At 51.5% G+C, this 23,700-nt stretch overlaps 1 protein-coding gene across 5 annotated transcripts in view; it reads left to right on the top strand.

Annotated features, from left to right (window-relative positions):
• The window catches only part of OSBPL5 (oxysterol binding protein like 5), a 64,053-nt gene extending 41,112 nt beyond the window's left edge, over nt 1-22,941 (top strand). For 4 of the 5 annotated variants that reach the window (XM_037838804.1, XM_037838802.1, XM_037838803.1 and 1 more), the window contains 11 exons: nt 697-795; nt 1,148-1,244; nt 2,224-2,322; nt 17,578-17,675; nt 18,034-18,123; nt 18,208-18,344; nt 18,802-18,987; nt 19,224-19,350; nt 20,619-20,745; nt 21,273-21,375; nt 21,816-22,941. In XM_037838804.1, the coding sequence (XP_037694732.1) occupies nt 697-795; nt 1,148-1,244; nt 2,224-2,322; nt 17,578-17,675; nt 18,034-18,123; nt 18,208-18,344; nt 18,802-18,987; nt 19,224-19,350; nt 20,619-20,745; nt 21,273-21,375; nt 21,816-21,954 (1,302 nt within the window). In that variant the 3' untranslated portion in view covers nt 21,955-22,941. Of the gene's footprint in view, nt 1-696; nt 796-1,147; nt 1,245-2,223; nt 2,323-17,577; nt 17,676-18,033; nt 18,124-18,207; nt 18,345-18,745; nt 18,988-19,223; nt 19,351-20,618; nt 20,746-21,272; nt 21,376-21,815 lie in introns of all 5 variants that reach the window. The other variant, XM_037838805.1, reaches the window with a different exon arrangement.
• The last annotated feature ends 759 nt before the right edge of the window (nt 22,942-23,700 follow it).

Here is a 23,700-nt window from a genome sequence, read left to right as displayed (position 1 = left end):
GGGCGCCAAGCAGACCTGACCCCACGTCCATGGAGCCCCCAGGCTATGGGGTGAGGCAGGCACTGTGCAAGCACGAGGAGAGCTGAAGATACTGGGGGGCCACGGGAAGGGGCCGGCCAGCTACGCCAGCTCAGACCAGGGTCGGAGCTTAGTGGGGGGCAGGAGTCGCTGCAGGAGGGTGGGGAGAAGAGCAGAGCCCAGAGGAAACAAACCCAGCCCCTCTGGGGGAGGAGAGGGCGAGAGAGGGGTTGCAGGTAGGGGGGCTCGTGCAGAGGTGGGCAGGGCCGGCGGGTTTTATCAAAACGGTCCTTAGAAGCAGTCGGGAGTTTGAGCAGCTTGTGAGTTGGCTCCACTCGTTTTTCATCTATTAGTCACTCTGGATTTGAAGCGTGGAGGAAGAGAGGGGGCTCGGTTGGGGCCTCACTCCCCACTCTGAGCCGAGAGGCTTCAGGGCGCCTTGTATGCTGTCGCCCAGAACGGAAACCATGGGCAAAGCATGGTTTTCCTGGAGCAAAAGGGGGGTGCTCTTCCCAGATGCTGCGGGCACACACCCCCCCTCCCGCAGGGGCTCCTCCCTGCGTGGGCCCCGGCTGAGGGCAGCGGAGCTGGCCCCTTCTGTCCCTGGGCCACACTGCGCTCTGCCCGGGTCCGTGGGCACCTGGTTTCTCAAACAAGGCTCCTCGCTCCTGTCTGCAGGGGATCAAGAAGCCCTACAACCCCATCCTCGGGGAGACCTTCCGCTGCTGCTGGTTCCACCCCCAGACAAACAGCCACACCTTCTACATCGCAGAGCAGGTGGGGGCCTCCGGACAATGCTGGGCTGCGGGCCGGGGTCTTCTCTGCTCCCGTTTCTTGCCCCACCCTGTTGGGGTGCAGGGCTCCATCCCTGCCCTGCCAGCAGGGCTCTCCCAAAGAGGCTGAAGGAATGGGTGGGCTGCAGACAAGGCACCATGGCCGTGACCCAGAGGACAATTCCTCAGGAACAGAGACGGCCCATCCTGTTTCCAGGGGGGCACCCTGGGGTCCCACAGGAATTCCAGCCTACCCAGGCCTGGGTTCCCTGGACCCCACCGGGCTGTGTGCAGGGAGGTGCTCGCCCTGAGGCTGCCCACGGCTGGAGCCGGTTCAGGAGCCGCCTCGCCCGCAGGTCTCCCATCACCCGCCGGTGTCCGCCTTCCATGTCAGCAACCGCAAGGACGGCTTCTGCATCAGCGGCAGCATCACGGCCAAGTCCAGGTTCTATGGTGAGAGCCCCCACAGGCTCCCCAGGGCCTCGGGGTGAGCTGGGGCAGGGGCTGAGCGTGGCCATCCTCCTGTCTTCCTGGCCCCTCACGGGCGGGACCCACAAGGCAGGGCGGGTGCCTGCGCCCATCACCGCCAGGTGGGAACTGTTTGCAGGTGAAGCTAAGAGGAGATCACCTGCACGTAAAGGGACAGTCAGGGCTGTACCATCCAACACGGCCGCCTCTGGCCCCATGTGGCTATTGCAAGTATTGCAATTAAATAACCTTTAAAATCCAGTTCCTTGGTTGCAGTGGCCATACTGCAAGTCCCCAGCAGCCACGTGCGGCCGGGGGCTCCCAGTTGGGACAGCACAGAGGAGAAATCTCCATCGCCTGGGAAGTTCTGGTGGGTGCCCTGCTCTAGTGCCCGCAGCGGTGGCTGCTCAAAGCGGGTTTTGCTTGTTTCCATCAGGTGTGCCTTCTCTCTCTTTCTCCTTTGTGGACAGGTGTGTGTCCCGCAGTGTGCCCGGGGTATAGAGGTCTGTGGGAGAGGGTAGCAGGTGGTGTCGTGGCGTCGGCCTGCAGGAACCCCCGGCTGGTTTGGCACGGCCAGTTCAGCACGCCGTCTCCACCCTGGGGCTGCGATTCTCAGCCCAGAGTTGGGGGTGACCCACCTCGACGCGGGGTAAAATTGGAGCAGGGACAAAGGTTAGCTTGGAAAGCTCCCCTGAGGAGCCCCTAGAAGGCCAGTTTAGTAACCGAAATAAAACTTGAACCCCTGATAGGTTCCATAACTACTCAGGATGTTCAGCACGTCCGAACTGGACGGGGATCTCACTGCCGCCCAGGCCCAGGGAGGCTGCGTGGCTCTGCCACGGTCACTCGGCCAGGAAGTCTCTCGACATTCTGGAAGAGCGCTCAGGCCCACGATGTTAGGGTGTGGGTCCCCGGGTCCGGGGGTCTGTCTCTACTCACTGTCCCGCTGTCCTTTTCTCTGCAGGGAACTCGCTGTCAGCGCTGCTGGATGGCAAAGCCACACTGAGCTTCCTGAGCCGGGCCGAGGACTACACCATCACCATGCCCTACGCCCACTGCAAAGGTGGGAGCCCAGCCGCGCCCCCTTCCTTCACGGGGGGCCTGAGGGGGGAGCCTTTGGGTGTGGGTTTGTCTGGAGAGAGCTTTGTTTTGCTCCCACTCTTTTGTTTGTTTAATGCATCTGAAAAGAAATGCATATACAAAGGACTGAAACGTGACAAAGCATGGGTCCAACACTAATGAACCTACAAGATTTAGGATTTGGGCACAGTGGAAAAGATTACATAAACATTTTTTTAAAAATGGAAACTGCGATCAAAATAACCTGATATCCCTGTTAACACTTGGTTATACTAAAGAGCCTCACCTGGCTGTCCTAGGGTTCCTCATATGCAGAACAGAAATCAGGGGCTCCCCGGGCTGGACCCCGTGTGGTTAGCTGCCCCTGCCCCAGCCTCAGCCTCCATCCCCTTCACTTGAGAGAGGAGGTGACGCAGTCCATGGACCTCTGTCTCCCAGCAGCAGGCCCCGGGTCTCCTCCGTATCCCAGCTCTTCAGCAGGGTTCTGGGACCAGCAGATCACATATTATGCTAAGCACATCAGACAGTGGCTGGCAGGAGAAAACATGTTTTAATTATGAACTCAGTCCATCTGATGTATTTCAAAAGGTGCAATACTTTCTTCACGTATCAGGAAAAGACGTTAGAAATTAACTTCAAGAAAAAACTCAGCAAACGGCAAATGTCACAGTCACTGAGTCTGCAGTGCATCCTAGAAAAGGGGAGGGCAGGCCGGTTCCACCCACTTCCATGAGTTTCAGCAAATCCTGGACCTACTCAAGAGTGGGGAGAAAAGGAAGATGTTATTAAACGAGGCATTTACCAGACTCCTTCCCAAGAGCACCAGGCGGGGAATGCTGCCTGCCACTGGTTAAGGAATGAAAAACAAGGCTAATTGAAAACAAAACCCCCCAAAAGTTTCACCCCCCTCCCCAAAAAGGGAAAAAAAATCACTGAGATGTCATCAATTACTCTCCAGAGTGGAACCAGGGAGCAGCTCCAACAACTCAAGTTAATCTGTTTACAGAGACTAATGTCTTGTAAATAAAAGCTTGCCTTTGCTTTTAACCAAAAAAAATTTTTTTTCAAACAAGAAAACAAAAACTAGTACCGATCACTTTTCTGACAATACACACTCAAAATGAACTGGTCTTGGAGGGGGCAGGAGGGCCTGCCTGTAGGTTTGCCTCACACGCGTGCTTGTGGGTGGGTGCAGGGCATCTGTCACGACTGTAAAGCGAATTTTAATTTTTAATCTGTGGTTAGATTAAACCTTGCTTTTAGTGGGGCACCAACAGCAGTTGTGCAGAAAGAGGCTGTGGAGAGGCGGCCCATCTTCAGTTCTGGAGGCCCCAGGGCACCAATTTGCTTCCCCAAATCCATCCTGTGGGCCTTTCTGTGTGTGCAGAGCCCTGCACATGTTTGACAGCGTTCAGGTCGTGGGTCAGCTTTCCAGAAGTCTCTGGAACGATAGGCTTCTGTTCGTTCTTGGCAAGTTTCTCAGTAGTAGAGGGCTCATCGCTGAGGTCAGTTTGGGTCCCAGTGAGCAAGAAAGGAGGTTTTGGATGGTGGTGAGTTATCTCAGTACTTTTCCTTCACATTTTCAGACGAGGATGGAGAGACCACTGAAAGACGGGCTAGAGGTCCACCCGTTTGTGCATAACTCGGCCGTTGTCATCTGTCGTAATCCTCTTGCCTGTGCCAAGAGTGCGTGGCTGTCCACCACTCATAGCTGTGCCGCATAGTGGTCAAAAATGGGACATACTCAGATGGAAATTTGTCATGTAGGATATCAGGAGACATGTTTTACCAATGGCACCATTATCCACAACACACTTAATTGTCTGTGTTGCTGAAACAGTTTTGTTTCCTCTTTAAATACTTCAAATTCAGCATTGACCTCGGCTACTTCCTTACCCTCACTCTTCAGATTGTTGCGGCTGGGTATGTAGTTCCAGCTAGAGTGTTATTTTTCTCCCCTCTTTGAAAATATTTTTTTACCACCTGTGGCTTCCATGTTGGCTGCTGATAAATCAGCTGTCAGCCTATTTGTCATGTGACCTGCTTTGCAGTTTCGACTTCTAAGATCTTCTCTTTGTCTTTGGTGTTCCAAATCCCATATAGCATGTCAAGGTTTGGATTTCTTTTTAATTTTTGCTAATTGAGTTTTCTGGGTTGTTGTTTTTTTTTTTAACTTTTTTAATCTGAGGTTTCATAGCTTTAATCGTCTGGAATTTTTTTTATCCATTATTTTGACTCCTACATCATCCTCCATTTTTCTTTTTTTTTTTCTTATAGAATTCCAATTAGACTTAAGTTAAACCATCTCGTTCAGTATTCTGTATCTCTTAATATACCATCATATCTTTCATCTCTTTGCATTCTGGATAATTTCTTTAGATCTGTCTTCAACTCTGATTACGCTGATGTTTAACTCATCCACTGAGTTTTCAATTTCAATATTATTTCTTCCTGGAAGTTCTACTTGGTTCTGTTTCAAATCCATCTATATTTTTAAACTGGAACCTCATTATTTGATCATTTTTGCAATACCCTGTGTTTCTTTAAACTTTGTGAATATAATTGTTTTATAGTTCCTACCCAATAATTCTAATTTGTTTGCTGTTGTATCCCCACTGCTTAGAGCAGTGTCTTAGTAGACGCTCGGTAAGTATTTGTGAAATGGATGAGTGTCTATATGAAGACTTTGGGATTCCAGTCTTGCTGGGGGTTTGTTTCTGGCTCTCGGGTGTAGTAGGTTGTTGCTCCACGTGTTTTGTGATTTTGGGTTATGAGCTCATGCCCTGAGATCCAAGCCTGTCCACAGGAACATCCATCCCTCCAGGTCCCATCTGCACCACCAACCCAAGACCACTCCAAGTTAATTTCTCAGCTTGATCCTGGGCCGCACAGGAAGTGTCCATTCAAATCCCAGACTCACAAGACAGGAGGCGGTGCCTGCAAATTTGTTTCTGTTTTTAACCCCCATAACCCAGGCCAATTCAGATGTTCCCCTGACTCTCCCTTTGCTGGCAGGTGGGATTTTTGCAGCTCTCCCTGTTGCCGAGGGCATAGCCACGTGAGAGAGCCCGCCTTAAGGAAATGTCTCAGAACAAACTCTAGTTACTCGATGATCTGAAGCCCTGTCTCCTGCCTCCCACGGGAACCTCGGAAACCAAGGTGACAGAGCCCCAGGAGGCCCCTCTGACCACAGCTCCCTCCCCTCCCCTTCCCCTGTGTGATGGTGAAGTTCATGAGTCAGCGTGGTGGGTGACAGTGTCCAGTGATCTGGTCAAGCAAGAACATGTCCGATTGTTACTGGGAAGGTATTTAATGGCTTTAAATCATCAGTAAGTCGATTACATTTGTGCCAGTTTGAAACAGTTATGTACCCCAGGAAAGACTGTTCTTTAATGCAATCTTGTGGGGGCAGACTTATTAGTCTTTTGATTAGGGTGGGACATTTTGATTAGGTTGTTTCCATAGAGATGTGACCCACCCAACTGTAGATGAGACTTTTGATCAGATCATTTCCATGGAGGTGTGACCCTGGCCATTCCAGGTGGGTCTTCATTAGGTCACTGGAGTCCTTTAAGAGAACGCACAGAGAGAAGGAGCTCAGAGAAGCTGGGAGAGACATTTTGGAGAGAAGCTAAGATATGTAATCCAGAGTTGCTCCCAGGAGAAACTAAGAGCCGACACAGACCCAGATACTTGGAGACACTTGGAGATGCAGATGGGAGAATGTTTGGAGATGCTAAACCAAGAGATGAAGCCCAGAGTTTGCCCTGGAGAAGCTAAGATAGGACCCCCAGACACTTACAGAGAAATGCCCTGGGAGAACAAGCAAGGATGCACAGGAGCTGAGAGAGAGAACCTAAGAGAGATAGACCCAGAGACATTTTGAAGAAAGTCATTTTGAAATCAGAACCCAGGAGCAAAGGACCAGCAGACTCCGGCCACGTGCCCTCCCAGCTGACAGAGGTGTTCCGGATGCCCCAGTCTTTCTTCAGTGAAGGTGTCCTCTTGTTAATGCCTCAGTTTGGGCACTTTTATGGCCTTAGACTATAAATTTGTCACCTAATAAATCCCCTTTATAAAAGCCAATCCATTGCTGGTATTTTGCCTAATGGCAGCTTTAGCAAACCAGAACACATGTACAGCTGATGGCATCTACAACAAACTGAGGAGACAGCCTTCAGCCATGAGAGAAGACACAGCCAGTCAGTCGAAGGCCTTGGAGGGAGACCTGAGGACTTCATCAGTCAGAGGGAAAATTTCCATCTATACTTCAGCCAGCTTCTCCTGGGGAATTCATCAAAAACCTTCATCACAGTTCCCAGCTTGCATCCTGCCCTATGGAATTTAGACTTGCTCATCCCTGCAGTCACATGAACCAATTCCTATAAGAAGTCACATAATATTTACATAATATATATGAAATACATACATAAATATTTATCTCTTATTCTGTTTCTCTAGAGAACGCTGACTAATACATCCTATTTCTACTCTTATTTACTTTTATCTTATTTTCTCATAGCCCTGTCTATCCATTGAAAAGAACATTAGATGCATTTTTAACATTTATTATGGAAAATTCACACATACATGAAAGCACAGAATTGAACAGTGAATTCCAGACACCCATGTCACAACAAGCCACTCATCTTATTTCCTCTGATCCTTACACACTCCCACACCCTGGATAATTTAAAGTTAATCTGAGACACATTGTGCCATCTATATATGACACTAAAAAATAAGGATTTCCCTTTTTAAACACAACCACAATAACATCACAGTTCAAAAAAACAACACTATTTTCTTGAGTGTCATCCAATATACAGTCACGATTTAAACGTCTCCAGTTGTCATGTGCACGTATACCTAATACACACCATACAATTCGCTGCTTCGGTTGGATCTCAAATAAGGCTCATACCTTGTGATTGGTTACTATACATCTAGTAAAATACAATTTCCATAAAATTTACCATTTAGCCACTTTAATGTGCACAAATCCGTGGCAATAAGTATATTCACCTTGTTGTGCAACCATCAACACTTTCTCCTGCCAAAACTTCCTCATCACAACACACAGTAACCCCGTACCCCTTAGCAGCCACTCCCGCTCCCCTCCTACCCCCCAGCCCCCGGCAACCACAAGCCTGATTTCTGTCTTGAGGGATTTGCCTCTTCTGCTCAGTTCCTGTAAATGGATCTTACAATATGTGGTGTGACCACTTCTGCCTGGTTCCTTTCATATAGTGTGAAGTTTTCCAGGCTCATGTTGTAGAATGTATCAATCCTGGATTCTTTTTTATGGCTTAATATGCCATCATATGGATATATCACATTTTGTTTATCCATTCATCAGTTGAGGGACATTTGGGTTGTTTTCTTCTGGCTCTTTTGAATAGGGCTGCCTGGAAATTCATGTATGTGTTTTCTTTGAACACCTGTTTTCAATTCTTTGGGGTTACACCTTGGAGTGGAATTGTTGGATCCCATGATGAGTCTCCAAACAGTTTTCCACTGAGGCCAAACTATTTTATATTCCCAACAGCCAGTGTCTGGGGGTTCCAATTTCCCTACATCCTCACTGTGCCGGTTTGAATGTATTATGTCCCCCCAAATGCCATTATCTTTGATGTAATCTTGTGTGGTCATATCTGTCAGTGTTAATTAGATTGTAATTCTTTGAGTGTTTCCATGGAGATGCACCCCACCCAACTGTGGGTGGTGACTCTGATTGGATGGTTTCCATGGAGGTGTTGGCCCGCCCATTCAGGGTGGGTCTGAATTAAATTACTGGAGCACTATATAAGATCAGACAGAAGGAGCAAGCTGCTACAGCCAAGAGGGACACTTTGAAGAAAGCACAGGAGCTGCAGATGAGAGACAGTTTGAAGACGGCTGTTGAAAGCAGACTCTTGCTGCAGAGAAGCTAAGAGAGGAAAAAGGCCCCAAGAGCAACTGAGAGTGACATTTTTGAGGAACTACAGTCTAGAGAGGAACGTCCTGGGAGAAAGCCATTTTGAAACCAGAACTTTGGAGCAGACGCCAGCCACATGCCTTCCCAGCTAACAGAGATTTTCTGGACACCATTGGCCATCCTCCAGTGAAGGTACCAGATTGCTGATGTGTTACCTTGGACACCAAATAAACCCCCTTTATAAAAGCCGATCCATTTCTGGTGTTTTGCATTCTGGCAGCATCAGCAAAGTAGAACACACCAACACTTGTCATTTCCTGTTGTTTTTATGCAGCCATTCCAGTGGGTGTGAAGTGGTATCTCACTATGGTCCAATGGATCTCTTTTTTCCTTTTGTTGCTCATGCTTTGGGTGTCATATTTTTTTAAAAAAATTGCCAAATCCAAGGTCATTAATATTTACCCGTTTTCTTCTAGGAGTTTTATAGTTTTCACTCTTACATTTGGGTTGTTGATCCATTTTGAATTAATTTTTGTACATGGTGTGAGGTAAGGGTCCACCTTATTCTGCATGTGGATTTCCAGTTTCCCAGCGCCATTTTTTTTTATTATTTTTTTATTGTGAACTTTGACATATTTACATAACAGTGATAACATTCAATATACAATTTCACAAGTAGTTAGAGAGCAAAACTCAAAGAATATCATAGGTTACAGTTCCACAACTTCAGCCATTTCCATTATTGTAAAGTGTAACATACATACAAAAAGGTGTCGTCTCTCAATGTACAGCTCAACAAGTAGTCATATAGGTAATTTCAAAAATTGTTACGGGTTACAGTTCCACGATTTCAGTTCTTTCCTTATTATGCAATACAAGGTATATACAGAAAGGTGAAGTCCTTCAAGGCACAATTCAATGAGCAACTATAGAGCAAATCCCCAACGATGAATCCCATTAACGTACCGTAGTCATTCCTGACCATTCCTATACCATTACGATCACCCTCATTATCACATCTGTACAGAGTAGATTATTGTTCCCCTTCACAACATTCTGGCTATCTCTAGGTCCCCTGTATTCTATTTTTTAAGACATTTAATGTTACATTTTTCACAGAGTTCACATTAGTGGTAACATACAATATCTCTATTTTTGTGTCTGACTTATTTCACTCAGCATTATGTCTTTAAGGTTCGTCCATGTTATCATTATGTCTTTAAGGTTCCTTCTTACTGCTGTGTGGTATTCCATCATATATACTACATTTTGTTTATCCACTTCTCTGTTGAAGGATATTTGGATTGTTTCCATCTCTTGGCAATTGTGAATAATGCCGCTATGAACATCGGTGCCAGCACTGTTTATTGACAAGATTCTTCTTTCCCCATTGATACTCTCAGCACTTTTGTCAAAAATCAGTTGACCATAGATACATGGTTCTATTTCTGGACTCCTAATTCTATTCTGCTGACTTGTGGGTCTGTTCTTAGGCCATTAACATGCTGTTTTGAGTACGGTAGCTTTTTTTTTTTTTTTAATTAAACTCAGTTTTATTGAAATACATTCACACACCATACAATCATCCATGATATACAGTCCACTGTCCACAGTATGATAACATAGTTATGTGTTCATCACCACAATCTATGTCTGAACATTTTCCTTACATCAGAAAGAACCAGAACAAGAATAAAAAATAAAAGTGAAAAAAGAACACCCAAATCATCCCCCCATCCCACCCCATTTGTCCTTTAGTTTTTATCCCCATTCCTCCACTCATCCATACACTAGATAAAGGGGGTGTGATCCACAAGGTCTTCACAATCACACTGTCACCCCTTGTAATCTACATTATTATATAATTGTCTTCAGGAGTCCAGACTGCTGGGTTGGAGTTTGGTAGTTTCAGGTATTTACTTCTAGCTATTCCAATACATTAAAGCCTAAGAGATGTTATCTATATAGTGCATAAGAATGTCCACCAGAGTGACCTCTCGACTCCATTTGAAATCTCTCAGCCACTGAAACTATTTCATCTCATTTTGCATCCCCCTTTTGGTCAAGAAGATTGAGTACGGTAGCTTTGTACTAACTTTTGAAATCAGGAAGTGTGAGTCTTCCAACTTCATTCGTTTTCAAATTGTTTGAGCTGTTTGTTGTCCCTCACAATTTCATGTAAATTTGTGAACTGGCTTTTCCATTACTGCAAAAAAAAAGAAGACCTTTGCAATTTCTCAGGCATTGGGTGGAATCTGCAGATTGTATTAAGGAATATCGCCATCTTAACAATATTAAGCATTCCAATCCATGAAACAGATGTCTTTGCAGCTTTTTAGTCTTCCTTAGATTCTTGGAGAAATGTTTTGTCATTTTCAGAGTATAAAGTTTGCACTTCTGTTAAATTTATTCCTACTTATTTTATTCTTTTTGATGCTATTGCAAATGTAATTGTTTTCTTGATTTCTTTTTCTCTTTTTTCATTGCAAATACAATTAATTTTTGTATATTTATCTTGTATCCTGCAACCCTGGAAATGTCATTTATTAGCTCTAAGAGGTTTTTAGTGGATTCCTTAGGCTTTCCTATATATAAGATCATGTCATCTGTGAAGAGAGTTTGACTTATCTCTTTCCAATTCAGGTGCATTTTATTTCTTTTTCTTGCCTAATTGCTCTGGCTGGAAATTCCAGTACGATTTGACTATAAGTGGTAAAACAGGCATCTTGTTTTTGTTCCTGATCTTAGGGGGAAGGCTTCAGTCTTTCACCATGTTTCACCAGGATCATATTAGCTGTAGGGTTTTTGTAGATGCTTTTCATTGTGTTGAGGATATTCCCTTCTATTTCCAGTTTGTTGAGTGTTCTTACCGTGAAAAGATGCTAGATTTTGTCAAATGCCTTTTCTGCTTCAACTAAAGTGACCATGAGGGGGTTTTATCCCCTTCATTACATTAATATAGTGTATCACATTGATTGATTTTTGAATGTGGAACCACCTTTGAATTCCTGAGACAATTCCTTGTTCGGGGTGTATAATGCTTTCAGTCTACTCCTGCTGCATTCCGTTCCTAGTATTTTACTGAGCATGTTTGCATCTCTATTCATGAGGGATATTGATCTGTAGTTTTATTTCCTTGTAGAGTGTTTGTCTGTTTCTGGTATCAGGGTAATGCTGGCACCATATATTCAATTAGGAAGCGCTCCTCCTCTTCTGTTTTTTAGAAGAGTTTGAGAAAGATTGATGTTAATTCTTTTTTAAATGTTTCATAGAACTCACCAGTGAAGCTTTACTGCACTTGGGCTGTTCTTTGTTGGTTTTTGTTTTCATTACTTATTCAATTTCTTTGCTTGTTATAGGTCTATTCGCATTATCTTCTTTTTTGAATCAGTTTCAGTAGCTTGCATACCAACTACAGTTGATAGTAATGTTCTTATTTTCATTTCTTCTTTTAGTAATTTGAGTCTTCTCTCTTTTTGCTAGTCAATCTGAAGTTTGTTAATTTCGTTGATCTTTTCAAAGAACCAACTTCTGGTTCCATCGATTTTCTCCGTTGTTTTTCTATTCTCTATTCCTTCTCTCTTTATTTTCTTCCTTCTACTAGCTTTGGGTTTAGCTTTCTCTTCTTTTTCTAGTTCCTTAAGGTGTGAAGTTGGGTTGTTGATTTATGATCTTTTCTTCTTTTTAATATAGGCATTTACAGCCCTAAATTTCCTTCTGAATACCGTTTTCATTGCATCCCGTATGTTTTGTTTTGCTGTCTTCATTTTCATTCATCTCGAAGTATTTGCCAATTTCCCCGATGATTTATTCTTTGGCCCATTGGTTCTTTAAGAGTGTGTTATTTGTGTATTTTCCAGTTTTCCTTCTGTTATCCATTTCTAGTTTCATTCCATTGTGGTCAGAGAAGATATTTTGTATGCTTTCATTCTTTTAAAATGTACTGAGACTTGGATTGTTACCTAGCATGTAGTCTGTTCTGGAAAAATGTTCCATATGCACTTGAGAAGGATGTGGATTCTGCTTATATTGGGTAAGAGTGTTCTATATACTTCTATTAAGTCTAGTTTGTTTACAGTGTTGGTCAAGCCCTCTATTTCCTTATGAATCTTCTGAATAGTTCTACCCTATATTGAAAAACAGCTATTGAAGACTGCAACTATTACTGTAGAACCATTTACTTCTCTCTTCTGGTCTGTCAATTTTTGCTTCATATATTTTGGGACTCTTCTAGGTGCATGTGTGTTTATTATAGCTTCTTAGTGGATTGAATCTTTTGTCAATATATAATGTCCTTCGTTGTCTCATGTGACAATTTTTTTATTTTAAGTCTACTTTTTCTGATACTAGTTATAGCTACTTTGGCTCTTCTTTTGCTACTATTGTCATGGAATATCTTTTTACATTCTTTTACTCTCAACATTTCTATGTCCTTGGACCTAAATTGGGTTTCTTTTTGACAGCATATGAATGGGTCATGTTTTTGTAATTCATTCTGTTAATCTCTGCATTTTAATTGGAGGATTTACTCCATTTACATTTTAATTAATGATAAGAAAGTACTTACTCTTGCCATTTTACTATTGGTTTTCTTATTTGCTATTGGATGTCTTATATCTTTATTATTATCCCAAATCCTCCATTTTTGCCTTCTTTTGTGTTTGATTTTTGTAGTGTACATTTTGATTCCGTTCTCATTTCCTTCTCTGTATTTTTGCTGTTATTTTCTTAGTGGTTGCCCATCCTAAACTTACAGCAATGCCAGTTGAATTAATACCAACTTAGCTTTGCTACTTTATCAAAACTGTTCCTATACATCTTCCTTTATGCTCTCACTTTCATAGATTTATGCATTGTCTGCCCATTAATATAGATTTCTAATTAATATGTTAGGCATTTGTCTTTTAATTCATATAGGAAAAAAAGAGGAGTTACAAACCAAAATATGTAATACAGGCTTTTATATTTACCTAAGTATGGCTCCAAGTTAGTATCTCGTGTCCTTTCATTTCAGCCTGGAAAGCTCCCTTTAGTATGTCTTGTAGGGCAGGTCTTTGTTTATCTGAGAATGTCTTAATTTGCCCTTCATTTTTGAAGTGTAATTGTGCTGGATATAGAATTTTTGGTTAGCAGGTTTTTTCTTTCAGCACTTTAAATATGTCAGCCACTGCTTTTAGACCTCTGTGGTTTCTTATGAGAAATTGGCTGTTAATATAATGGAGGATCCTTTGTATGTGACAAGTCACTTCCCTCTTGCTCCTTTCTGTATTCTCTCTTTAATGCTGGCTTTCAGCGTTTGTTTATAATGTGTCTCAGTGTCAATCTCTTTGCATTTATCCTGCTTAGAATTCCCTGAGCTTCCTGGATATGTGCATTCATTTATCTTACCAAGTTTGGTAAGTTTCAGCCATTATTTCTTCCAATGTTTTTCCTGCCCCTTTCACCCTCTCCTCTCCTCCCAGGACTCCCAGTGGGCTCATGGTGGTTTGCTGAATGGTGTCCCACAGCCCTCCTGGCCTCTGTTCCCTTTTCTTCCTTCTTTTTCCTTCTCTTCCTCCAGCTGGGTAACTTCATCTGACACATTCACTGAGTCTTTCTTTTGCCTGCTCAAATCTGCTATTGAGCCCTCTGTTGAATTTGTCATATCAGATATTGTAATTTTCAGCGACAACATTTCTATTTGGTTCCTTTCCATAATTTCTGTCTTTTTATTGAGAGTCTCTATTTGTTGAGACATTGTTCTCCTGATTTCTTTTAGTTCTTTGAGCGTATTTAAGGCAGTTGGTAGAAAGTCTCTGTCTAGTAAGTCCAATGTCTGTACTTCCTCAGGGACATTTTCTGTTAATGTTTCTTTTTTTCCCTTGTGAATGGGCCACACATTCTTGTTTCTTCGCATGCTTCATACTTTTTCATTGAAAACTGGAAATTTTTAATATTATGATGTGCAAAAAATAAAAGGAAAGAAAGAGAAGACGAGACTGCCCAGGTGTTACCAGGTTGGCTTTGTGTGGATCACTCCTTCAACACTTAGCTGGGCTATTAGGACTCTGCCTTAGCCTTCACTTCTTGTTTGGGCCTGAAAACCAATCTGGGGTGAAAGCTTATGGACTTCTCAGGTTGTCTCTGAGCATGTTTCTTCCCTGGCATATGTGTGGCTTTCTAGGTTCCCTGTTATGTGCAGGAGCCTGTCAAAACCCTTACTGCCCAAAGATTCTTACTTCCCAGCTTTTCCTCCCTGCTTTTGGTATATATTATTTGCTTCAACTGTCATCATTATTTTTTTGTCTGCAGGTGACAGTGGCTTGTTTGTTTGGCTCTCAAGGTTTTTGTGGCTCATCTTCCATGTAATGGGCCCTCTGCCCTGAGAGTCTGAATTAGGTGAAGCAAAGGCAAGCATCTTGCACTGGTCCTTCAGGGAACCCAAGAGCAGGTCGAAACAGACAAACATGATTCCTCGGGAACAGGGTCTGCGCTTCTCCCTCTGGGACCAGGAACACACAGTGGGAACACAGGCTGCCATCTTCAAGACCACCCCAGGGGCAAGGCTAAGTTAAAATGCCACCGTGTGACGTTCATGTGTCGGTAGCCTTTCTCCTGGTTCAGCATTCGCTTCGTTGCTGTAAACATTGGACTGTCAGCCAGAGTTCCGATGAGATGGATTCTCACATTTTTTGCCAGGTTTGCTGATGCTGCTAGAGAGGAAGGTCCCTTCACTGCCATTTTCACTAGTGTCACCTGGATACTCTATGTCTTAGTTTTCCTTTAAGTCCCCTTCATCTGTCTATCTCCCCCCACCCCCACCCCTCTCTCTCTCTCTTTTCCTTAAAATGTTTTTGCTGAAGAAACAAGGTCATTTTCCAGTAGAGGTTCCTCTAGCCAGGTTTTACTGGTTGCATCCCCATAGCGTAACTGAACATGTTCTCTGCCCTGTGTCTCCTATGAATTGAAGTTGGTTGGATCTCCTAGAGTCTTGAACAGATTCAGGGACAGTTTCTTCAGCAGGACCACCTGATAGGTGGTTTTCTGGGTTTTCCATCACGAGGTGTGTGATGTCTGTTGTCTCCATTTCTGTGATGTCAGAGGACCCTGGCTCTCAGCGCCTGGGTCCGTTCATTCCTTAGGCATTGCAGGACAGTGACCATTGTTCCTTCTTTATTTAAACATCAGGAAAGCTCCTCTGGAGAGACAGTTCCATCATTTACCGTGTGGTTCCCTTGCAGGTTCAGTTCATCGAGGATAAACACCTGACTTTTCCCATTTTCAGAATAATGAGTTGTCCCTGGCATCCACGGTGGCTGTGGTTTGGTTGTTCTGAGCATTATTTGACTTGAACATAATCGATGGCTTCGGGACATTCCAGGGGTGCCCTTTTTGATGGCATCGTCCCATCCTTGGCCAGTGGGCAACCCTTCAAGTTGGCCCCGAGCCCTTTCCTTACAGCCCCAGTGGTGGGCTCTCAGGGCAACCTGCTCCAGCCCCCCAGTGGCGGGCTCCCGGGGTGACTGCTCCAGACCTGGAACGGGCACTTTCCCCAGGGAGCCCCCCGATTGTTTCACTGGGAAACGGTATCTGGAGATCACAGCCTGGAGCCAGGCCAGCTTCTCACTTGAGGTTTCGTTGTTGTCTCAAGGGTTTCTCAGTGACCTGAGCATGGAAATCTTTGTTTTAAGATACAAGAGATGAGCCACGCAGACACTCCCCACCCAGGTCCAAGGCGGCAGGTTTCCCTCAGCCTCGTTGGTCTCACATCTGAGCCTTGTCTCCCCTGGCCCCAAATCACAGTGTTCAGGGACACTGCACCATGATTATTTGTTCCTCTCAGCCCAGTTACACATAAAGCCAACTTAGAATCACGTGCCGACCCCATCACAGCACTACACGACTGAAAACTGTGGGTTGATGTGGGCCATCATTTTTGTCCCACATGTACCCCACTTGGGTTTTTAAAGTCGCCTGTCACAGTGCCTCTCCACAGTTATGCCACCCGCTGAACCACCATTCAGGGCATTTATTTCATTTTACTTTTGATTGCTAGGAGTTGCTTTTCTGGTTTAATTTGGTTTTATAATCATGTCAAATATTTACCTTTTCCAAAGTCAAAACTAAAAAAATAAGGCATAGTCCAAAAGTCCAGCATCTTTCTGTGTCTGCTGCATACCCTCAGAGGACCTCGTTACACGCCATCCTGCGGCCTTCTGTCTGTGGTGCGTTTTCTTTATTTTTGAAAAAGACATTTATTCCACATTTCTAAATGTTTTACAACAGAAATGATTTTCTGGTTGTTTCTTTAGATAGCCCTCCATATGGCGAGACATGGGAAGATTCATTCTTTCTGTCTTCCTCGTTGATTCAAAGAATATGTGTTAATTCAAAAATATGCCAGGGCGAGTCCTCAGCTCTGGCGGGTGTGAGCCAGCCCCATCCTGGGAGCTGACCCCTGTCCTTGGCTCTGGTGTCTGTGACATGCCACCCTGTCCTGGACGCTGGTGTCCGCTGCATGCTGGCCCGTCCTGGGGACACGGGCCGACAGCTGCCCATAGGAGCTGACTGTTGGAGCAGGAACTGCAGGGTCAGAGAATGACAGACGCATGGGTCTCACAGGGCATGAGGGTCCCTTGGAGCCTAGAATGCGGGGCTCCGGGAGGGGTCCACCCAGCAGAGGTTGGGGCATTTCCTGAGCAGAACCACCCCCCAAGCTCAGCTTCCCCAGGCTCTGCTCCCCCAGGCTCTGCTCCCGTGGAGCCCCGCCCCACCCCCTGCTGAAGCCCCTCCCCAGGCTCTGCTCTCCCTAGACACCCGCCCCCTGCGGAGCACCTCCCCAGGCTCTGCTCCTCCTGGAGCACCGCCCCCTGCCAAGCCCCTCCCCCAGACTCTGCTCTCCCTAGAGACCCGCCCCCTGCGGAGCACCTCCCCAGGCTCTGCTCCTCCTGGAGCACCGCCCCCTGCTGAAGCCCCTCCCCCAGGCTCTGCTCCCCCTAGAGACCCGCCCCCTGCAGAGCACCTCCCCAGGCTCTGCTCCTCCCGGAGCACCGCCCCCTGCTGAAGCCCCTCCCCCAGGCTCTGCTCCCCCTAGAGACCCGCCCCCTGCGGAGCACCTCCCCAGGCTCTGCTCCTCCTGGAGCACCGCCCCCTGCTGAAGCCCCTCCCCCAGGCTCTGCTCCCCCTAGAGACCTGCCCCCTGCAGAGCACCGCCCCCTGCTGAAGCTCCTACCCAGGCTCTACTGTCCTGAGCCCCGCCCCCTGCCGAGCCCCTCCCCCAGGCTCCTCTCCTCCTGGAGCCCCCACCTTGTCGCCCCTGACCCCGCCCCCGCCGCCTCGCAGGGATCCTGTACGGCACCATGACGATGGAGCTGGGCGGTAAAGTGACTGTTGAGTGTGAGAAGAACAGGCTGCACGCCGAGCTGGAGTTCAAGCTCAAGGTAATGCCTGCAGCTCCCCCAGCCACCAGGGAGCCCGGGCTGGAGAAGGGGCGGGCGAGCCCTTGGGAATCCGTTCCTGTCCTCCCGGGCCCGGTGGCTGCCTGGGCGGGCACACGCAGCTAGAGCCGCTCCGGGCAGCACAGGGAGAGGACGGACGCGTCTCCAGGGTGGGACAGAGGCCTGGAGGGACCCTTCCTTCCCCGGGCCCAGGCTTGGGGTGTGGGGCGAGTGTGTCATGCAAGCCCTCGTGGCTCTCTTCCCTGAGCCCGCACCCCCGTGCACTGACCGCTCTGGCCCCATGAAGACCAGCCTCGGGACAGGCCTCCCCGACCCTCTGAGGTGTCCCCTGTCCCCACAGCCTTTCTTCGCGGGCAGCATGAGCATCAACCAAATCTCAGGAAAGATTGCGTCGGGGGAGGAAGTGCTGGCGAGCCTCGTGGGGCACTGGGTAAGGCCTCCCTCAGGGCGGGCGGGGGCAGAGGAGCTGGCCCACCTGGGCTGCCCCCCTGACCCCGCCTGGCTCTCGGGGCAGGACAGAGAAGTGTTCATCAAGGATGAAGGCAGCGGAAGCACTGAGCTCTTCTGGAACCCAACGGGGGAAACCTGCAGGCAGAGGCTGAAGCGATACACGGTGCTTTTGGAGGAGCAGACAGAGCTGGAGTCCGAGAGGTGAGGTCCCTCAGGGACCCCACTGACCCTGGACAGGACAGGCAGCCACTGTCCAGGCCAGCAAGGTGGCCACATCCCTGGCAGGGAGGGCTGAGTCAGACTGGGCCTCACAGCAGACTACAGGTCATGCAGGGGGCAGCTGAGAGGAGTGGGGAGAGGGGATGATCCTGGACTGGAGCAGACCAGGGGGTGCCCGTCACTGCCACAGACCCACAGGACAGGGACCCACACTTGGCACAGGGAGGGGCCTGTGGGTGGGAATGAGGGATTAGACTAGGAACTGACCATCTCTTGGTGAATAAATGGTGCCCTGTAAGGCAGTGAGCTCCCCATCTCTGGAGGCAATCAAGCAGAGGTCGTTCTGAGCCATCCCTTCCAGTGCTCAGAGGTCCTGCTTCCAGGCTGCCAGAAGGTGGGCAGCCCAGGCCCTGCTCAGAGTGGGCCCGCTGCCCTGCAGGCTCTGGCAGCATGTCACCAGGGCCATCGGCGCGGGCGACCAGCACAGGGCCACGCAGGAGAAGTTTGCACTGGAGGAGGCACAGAGGCAGCGGGCCCGCGAGCACCTGCACGGCCCAGCACCCTGGAAGCCGCAGCTGTTCCACCTGGACCCGGCCACCCGAGAGTGGCGCTACCGATACGAGAAGTAAGTGCGGACAGGTGGCCCTGGGGGACCCAGCAGACCTGCACCCTCCCCAGCTTCAGCCCCTTCCCCTGGAGGGGGAAGCGATGGAGAAACTGGGTTGCAAGGGGGTCTCTGCCTGGGGGTCTCAGCCTGGCCCCACCCAGAGGGCTCTGGCTACTGCTGGGAGTGGAGGGCCGGGCCAGGGCCCCTCACCCTGAGGACGTAGCCTCTGCTCACGGACACCTCTGCACCCCCAGTTATAGCCCCTGGGATCCCGCAAGGGACGTCGCTCAGTATGAGCAGGACGGGATCCTGCACACCCTCCGTGGGGAGCCCGTGGCTGGCCAGACTGCCTTCCTGCATGGCTCGGGGCCCGGACACAAGGTTAGCGCTTACCTGGGGAGGGACCACCTGGGGGCAGCAGGAGGGCCGGGGCGGCCCAGCCCCTCGCCCCATCGCTTCCCAGAGCTGCCCTCTGCCCAGAGCCGCCCTCTGCCTTGTGAGTGGTTCCTGACCCCACAGATGGGGAGTTGGGGTTCCGAGAGCTGAGGGCCTTGCCCAGGTGGGAAGGAAAGGACCAGGATTTGCTCACCCTCCTCGGAAGGGCGGAGGGAAGTCCGGGAGGCTCCAATGAGGAAGGACACGGAGGGTCCTCTGGGGAACCCCAGTGGTGGCTTTGAGGGAAGCCTGGAGAGTCCTCAGGGTGCGGCCGGACCCACTGCCATGCCTGCGGCAGCCACCAGGGGGCACCCCAGCCCGCCGTGTGGTCGGTTCCAGGTGTGCAGGCCACACCTGCCGCCAGGTGGGCTCCCAGGGTGCACAGGGGCCGGGAGGACAGAGCCCACCCAGGGGAGGCACAGAGCCTGGAGGGGCCCGGCAGGGGGTCGCCACCCAGGAAGGGCGAGCAGCAGGGGCCAGCTCCCTCCCGAGGCGGCAGGTGGGCTGCGGGGGAAGCCCCCGAGGAAGGGGCTGGGGCTGAGCTGGACGGAAAGCAAAGGCCGGACCCTCAGGGGCGGCTCCTGCCCCGCAGCCCTATTGGAGGGCACTGTTAACCCTGGTTACTGCCCTGGAACGACCCGCCCTGGCCATTCCTGTACCCCGGGCTTTTTAGAGACCACTGTCTGGAAGTTTCCGTGGAAGCCCTTTAGCCCCGTGGTGGCCTGAGCCACTGACCAGCCCTCGGGCTCTGCAGGGCCGGCTCCGGGGCCAGAACTGTCTACACCCCAGGGCCACCACCACTGCGTGTACTGGGAGCCCGGGACAGGCCCGGGCAAGGCTGTCCCTGGAAGCCACCCTCATGCCCGACAGGGGTCCATGGGGAAACTGAGGCCCAGAGAGACGAAGGCACTTGTAGGTCTGCGCCAGGTCTGGGACTCAGCCCCCCAACTGTCCTGCCCCGAAGCCCCTGGCTTCCCCGCTGCCCGCTGCCTCTGCTAGAGCTGTCGTGCCAAGAGCAGGCCACGCCACATCCCTGAGGGCGGTGGCACCCAGGTGGGCCGCGGCATGTCCCGTCTGCGCTCGGGGCCTCTCCCCTCCACCTTCCCTGCCCAGTGGGGGGAGACGTGTGCGCTGTAGGGCCAGCCAGAGCCCAGGGGCTGGGCCCTGGGGGGCCTGCGGTGGGCCCCAGCTGCAGCAGCTCCACCTCCCTGCAGGGCCCAGAGCGCCGGCTCCGCAAGGCCAGCGACCAGCCCTCGGGCCACAGCCAGGCCACTGAGAGCAGCGGCTCCACACCTGAGTCCTGCCCTGAGCTCTCAGACGAGGACGACGACCTCCTGCCAGGTGAGCCCTGCCTGGGGGATGCCTGGGACCCTGGCCCCGCAGAGGGCGGGAGGGGAGGGCCGGCCCCACTGTCGGCTCCAGCCCCCTGCAGGAGGGAGAGGCCGCGGGGTGCCCTGCCTCTGGGAGTCCGAGGGCAGGGCAGGAGGGGTCCGGAGTAGACGGCACAGGCCAGTGGCTTCCCCAGGCCGGCCCTCCGGGGAAGGTGCCCTCCCTGGCTGGCAGGACATGTGTGCCCATCTGTGCGAGCCCCTCGGGCCCTATGCGTCCTGCTCTTTGGCTCTCCTGGGGGTTCTGGGTCTTCTGATCTCAGTCCCTGCCTGTCTAGTGGCTGAGCCACCCCTCGCGGATCCTGTCCCCAGGGCTTTTCAGAGGCCGGGGAGCCTGAGCGGCCCCTCCGGGAACATCCTCTGGGGCTCTGCCGCCCGGTGTCTTTACATCCGTGAACCGGGGGTGACCCTGGGACGTGCCGGCTCATCCTCTCTTACCCCCTCCCCATGCCCACCCTCGTGTCTCGCTGGCGCTCTCAGGCAGGGGCAGCCCGTGTCCTCGCTGCAGGAAGGAGGCGCGGCGGCTGCAGGTGCTGCACGAGGCTGTGCTGTCCATTCGGGAGGCCCAGCAGGAGCTGCACAGGTAGGCCCAGCTCTCGGGGCGAAGGGCTCTCTGGGCGAGGAGCTTTCTGGGCGAGGCGTGGTCCAGGTGAGGGCGGGCTGTGCAAGCCGAGCTGGAGGCTGCGGGCGAGGCTGGTGGCAAGGAGAACATCTGGAAGCTTCTGCCGCAAATGGCGCAGCTCCCGCTCACCCCTGACCGTTCGTCTCCCCAGGGTGGGCCCAGGAAGCCCAGAGAGGCCCCTGATCCGGGGCCCCGCCCCCACTAGGCCCCGCCCCACTAGTGCCCGCCCCCACTGGGCCCCGCCCCTGCCCGCCCTCTCCCTTCCCCTCGGGTTTGCTCCTGTCCTGGAGGGCAGGGGCGCGCCTTGGCCGCCTCCACCCCCGTGTGTGCCCAGCACCCGGCCCGCACCCATGGGCACCCCTGCTCGGTGGGGCCGCCCTGGCACAGCCCTGTCCCTGCAGGCACCTGTCGGCCACGCTGAGCTCCGCGGCGCGCCCCGGGCGGGCGCCGGTCCCCGGCCTCCTGCGGAGCCCCCGCGCCTGGTTCCTGCTCTGCGTGCTCCTGGCGGGCCAGCTCCTCGCCAACTCCCTCCTCAAATGAGGGGCCCTCGGGCGGCGGCATCGCCTGCGGAGCCCCGGCGGCCCCGGCCCCTGTCCGAGGGACCCAGCACTTTCAGCCGGCCCCGCGGAGGCGGCGTGGACCCGGGCGGCAGAGGGGCGCCGCGGGGACCGGGGGTGCTGGGCCCCTCTTGGGGAGGCCCCGCCTCGCCTGCAAGGCCCCCGTCCTGCCCAGCCTTAATGCTCAAGCCAAATGCAGCTCCGATTGTGCACTGCGCCCTGGTTGTCTCCCCCGTCACCTCCAGGGACCCCACTTGCCCAGCAGGGGCGTCGGACGCCGGGGGTGCCAGGGCCTGCCCGGGCTGGGGACGGCCGCCCGCGGCGGGACAGGGGCGCCTCGAGGAGCAAGCAGGGGGCCCGCAGCCAGCGCGGGGGTCCGCGGGGCTCAGCCGTCCCTTCCCGCGACGCCGCCCTCGGAGGCAGGGCTCCCCGTGGGGGTGTCTCGGGTGGGCGCAGGCGCGGCCCCCGCTGCTCTGGGCGGATGTTTTGGTTTCCATTCAGCCCTTGTGCTGTATGGCCCAGAGCACAGGACTCACCTGCCCCAGAGGCACCTGCACGCACAGGTATGAGCAGGTGTGAGCTTGCCTGGCAGGCGGCAGCCCACAGGTGAGATGGCTGAACTGGGAGGGGCCGGGAGGGATCAAGGTGGGCACTTGCTCTGACGCTCACAGTCTTCCTTATTCACACTTTTTCAGTAAAGGTAATTGCAATATTTTTGGCCTCTGTGAACAGCGGTGGCCTCTGGCTTCTGGCCTGGGACCTGTGACAGGTGCCCTGTGTGTGCGTGTGTGTGCCGGCATCAGCCCATGTGTGTACAGACACACCCAGCCTTAAACCACCCTGTGGCGGTGTCACCTAGCTAACTGGCCACTTCATTTTCCGATTTTTGTATCTATGTTCTTGTCCTCCCCACCCCCTGCATCAGGGACGTGCTCGTGCGCCATCCACCGAAATAAACAGACACACACACTGCGTGTCCTCTTCTTGGGGGGCTTCTGGAAACGAGGGGTCCTTCCTGGGGAGAGTCAAAGTCAGCAAGGGGCTGGGTCCATGAGAACAGGGAGGAGGGGCCCGAGGGGGGAGGGGCAGAGCTGGCAGGGCCAGGGGCGGCGAGGGGGGCAGTGGGAGGCAGGCCCCCCTTCTGGACCTAGTGCCCGGAGGCTGGGGTCCCGTCAGCCCTGCAGTGAGCCAGCTGGGGATACAGGAGGAGGAGGGTACGGGCCAGCAGACTGGTGTGGGCAGAAAGGGGTTGGCGCAGGCCCATTTTGCCAGGTGGCTTCCCTCTGTAACCGGGAGCCCCCAGCCGGCCCCTTGCTCCTGTTCCGTGCAGCCACCAGCATCAGAATGAGATGGCCTGCCCTGAGCTGGCACAGCCCAGGGGGCCTGGAAGGAGGCGTGGGGGCACCTGACCGCACACCCCACACCCCACGGCTACGGGAGGTGCAGCTGCCACTCCATGGGTGAAGGAGGACAGACAGGACAGGGCCCGGAGGTGCTGGGATGGCAGTGCCTGCCGTGACTGGAGCCAGGACAATGCTGGGGCGCCATGTCCTCCCCACCCCGACCTCGGCCCGCAGGCCCCAGGAAGAGGCCCAGGCTCGGCCATCCCAGCACCACCCAGAGGCCACGGCCCAGCGCAGACTTGGCTCCCAGCCCGGCACCCCCAGAGGGCAGTGCCCCCAGGGGACAGGGCGGGCATGTGGACACCCAGTTCCCTTTGGGCCCCCAG

This window comes from Choloepus didactylus, chromosome 6 (genome assembly GCF_015220235.1).
Source record: "Choloepus didactylus isolate mChoDid1 chromosome 6, mChoDid1.pri, whole genome shotgun sequence".
Lineage (NCBI taxonomy): Eukaryota > Metazoa > Chordata > Mammalia > Pilosa > Megalonychidae > Choloepus > Choloepus didactylus.
Note: the sequence above shows the minus strand (reverse complement) of the source record. Positions and strands in the feature narration are given on the sequence as shown.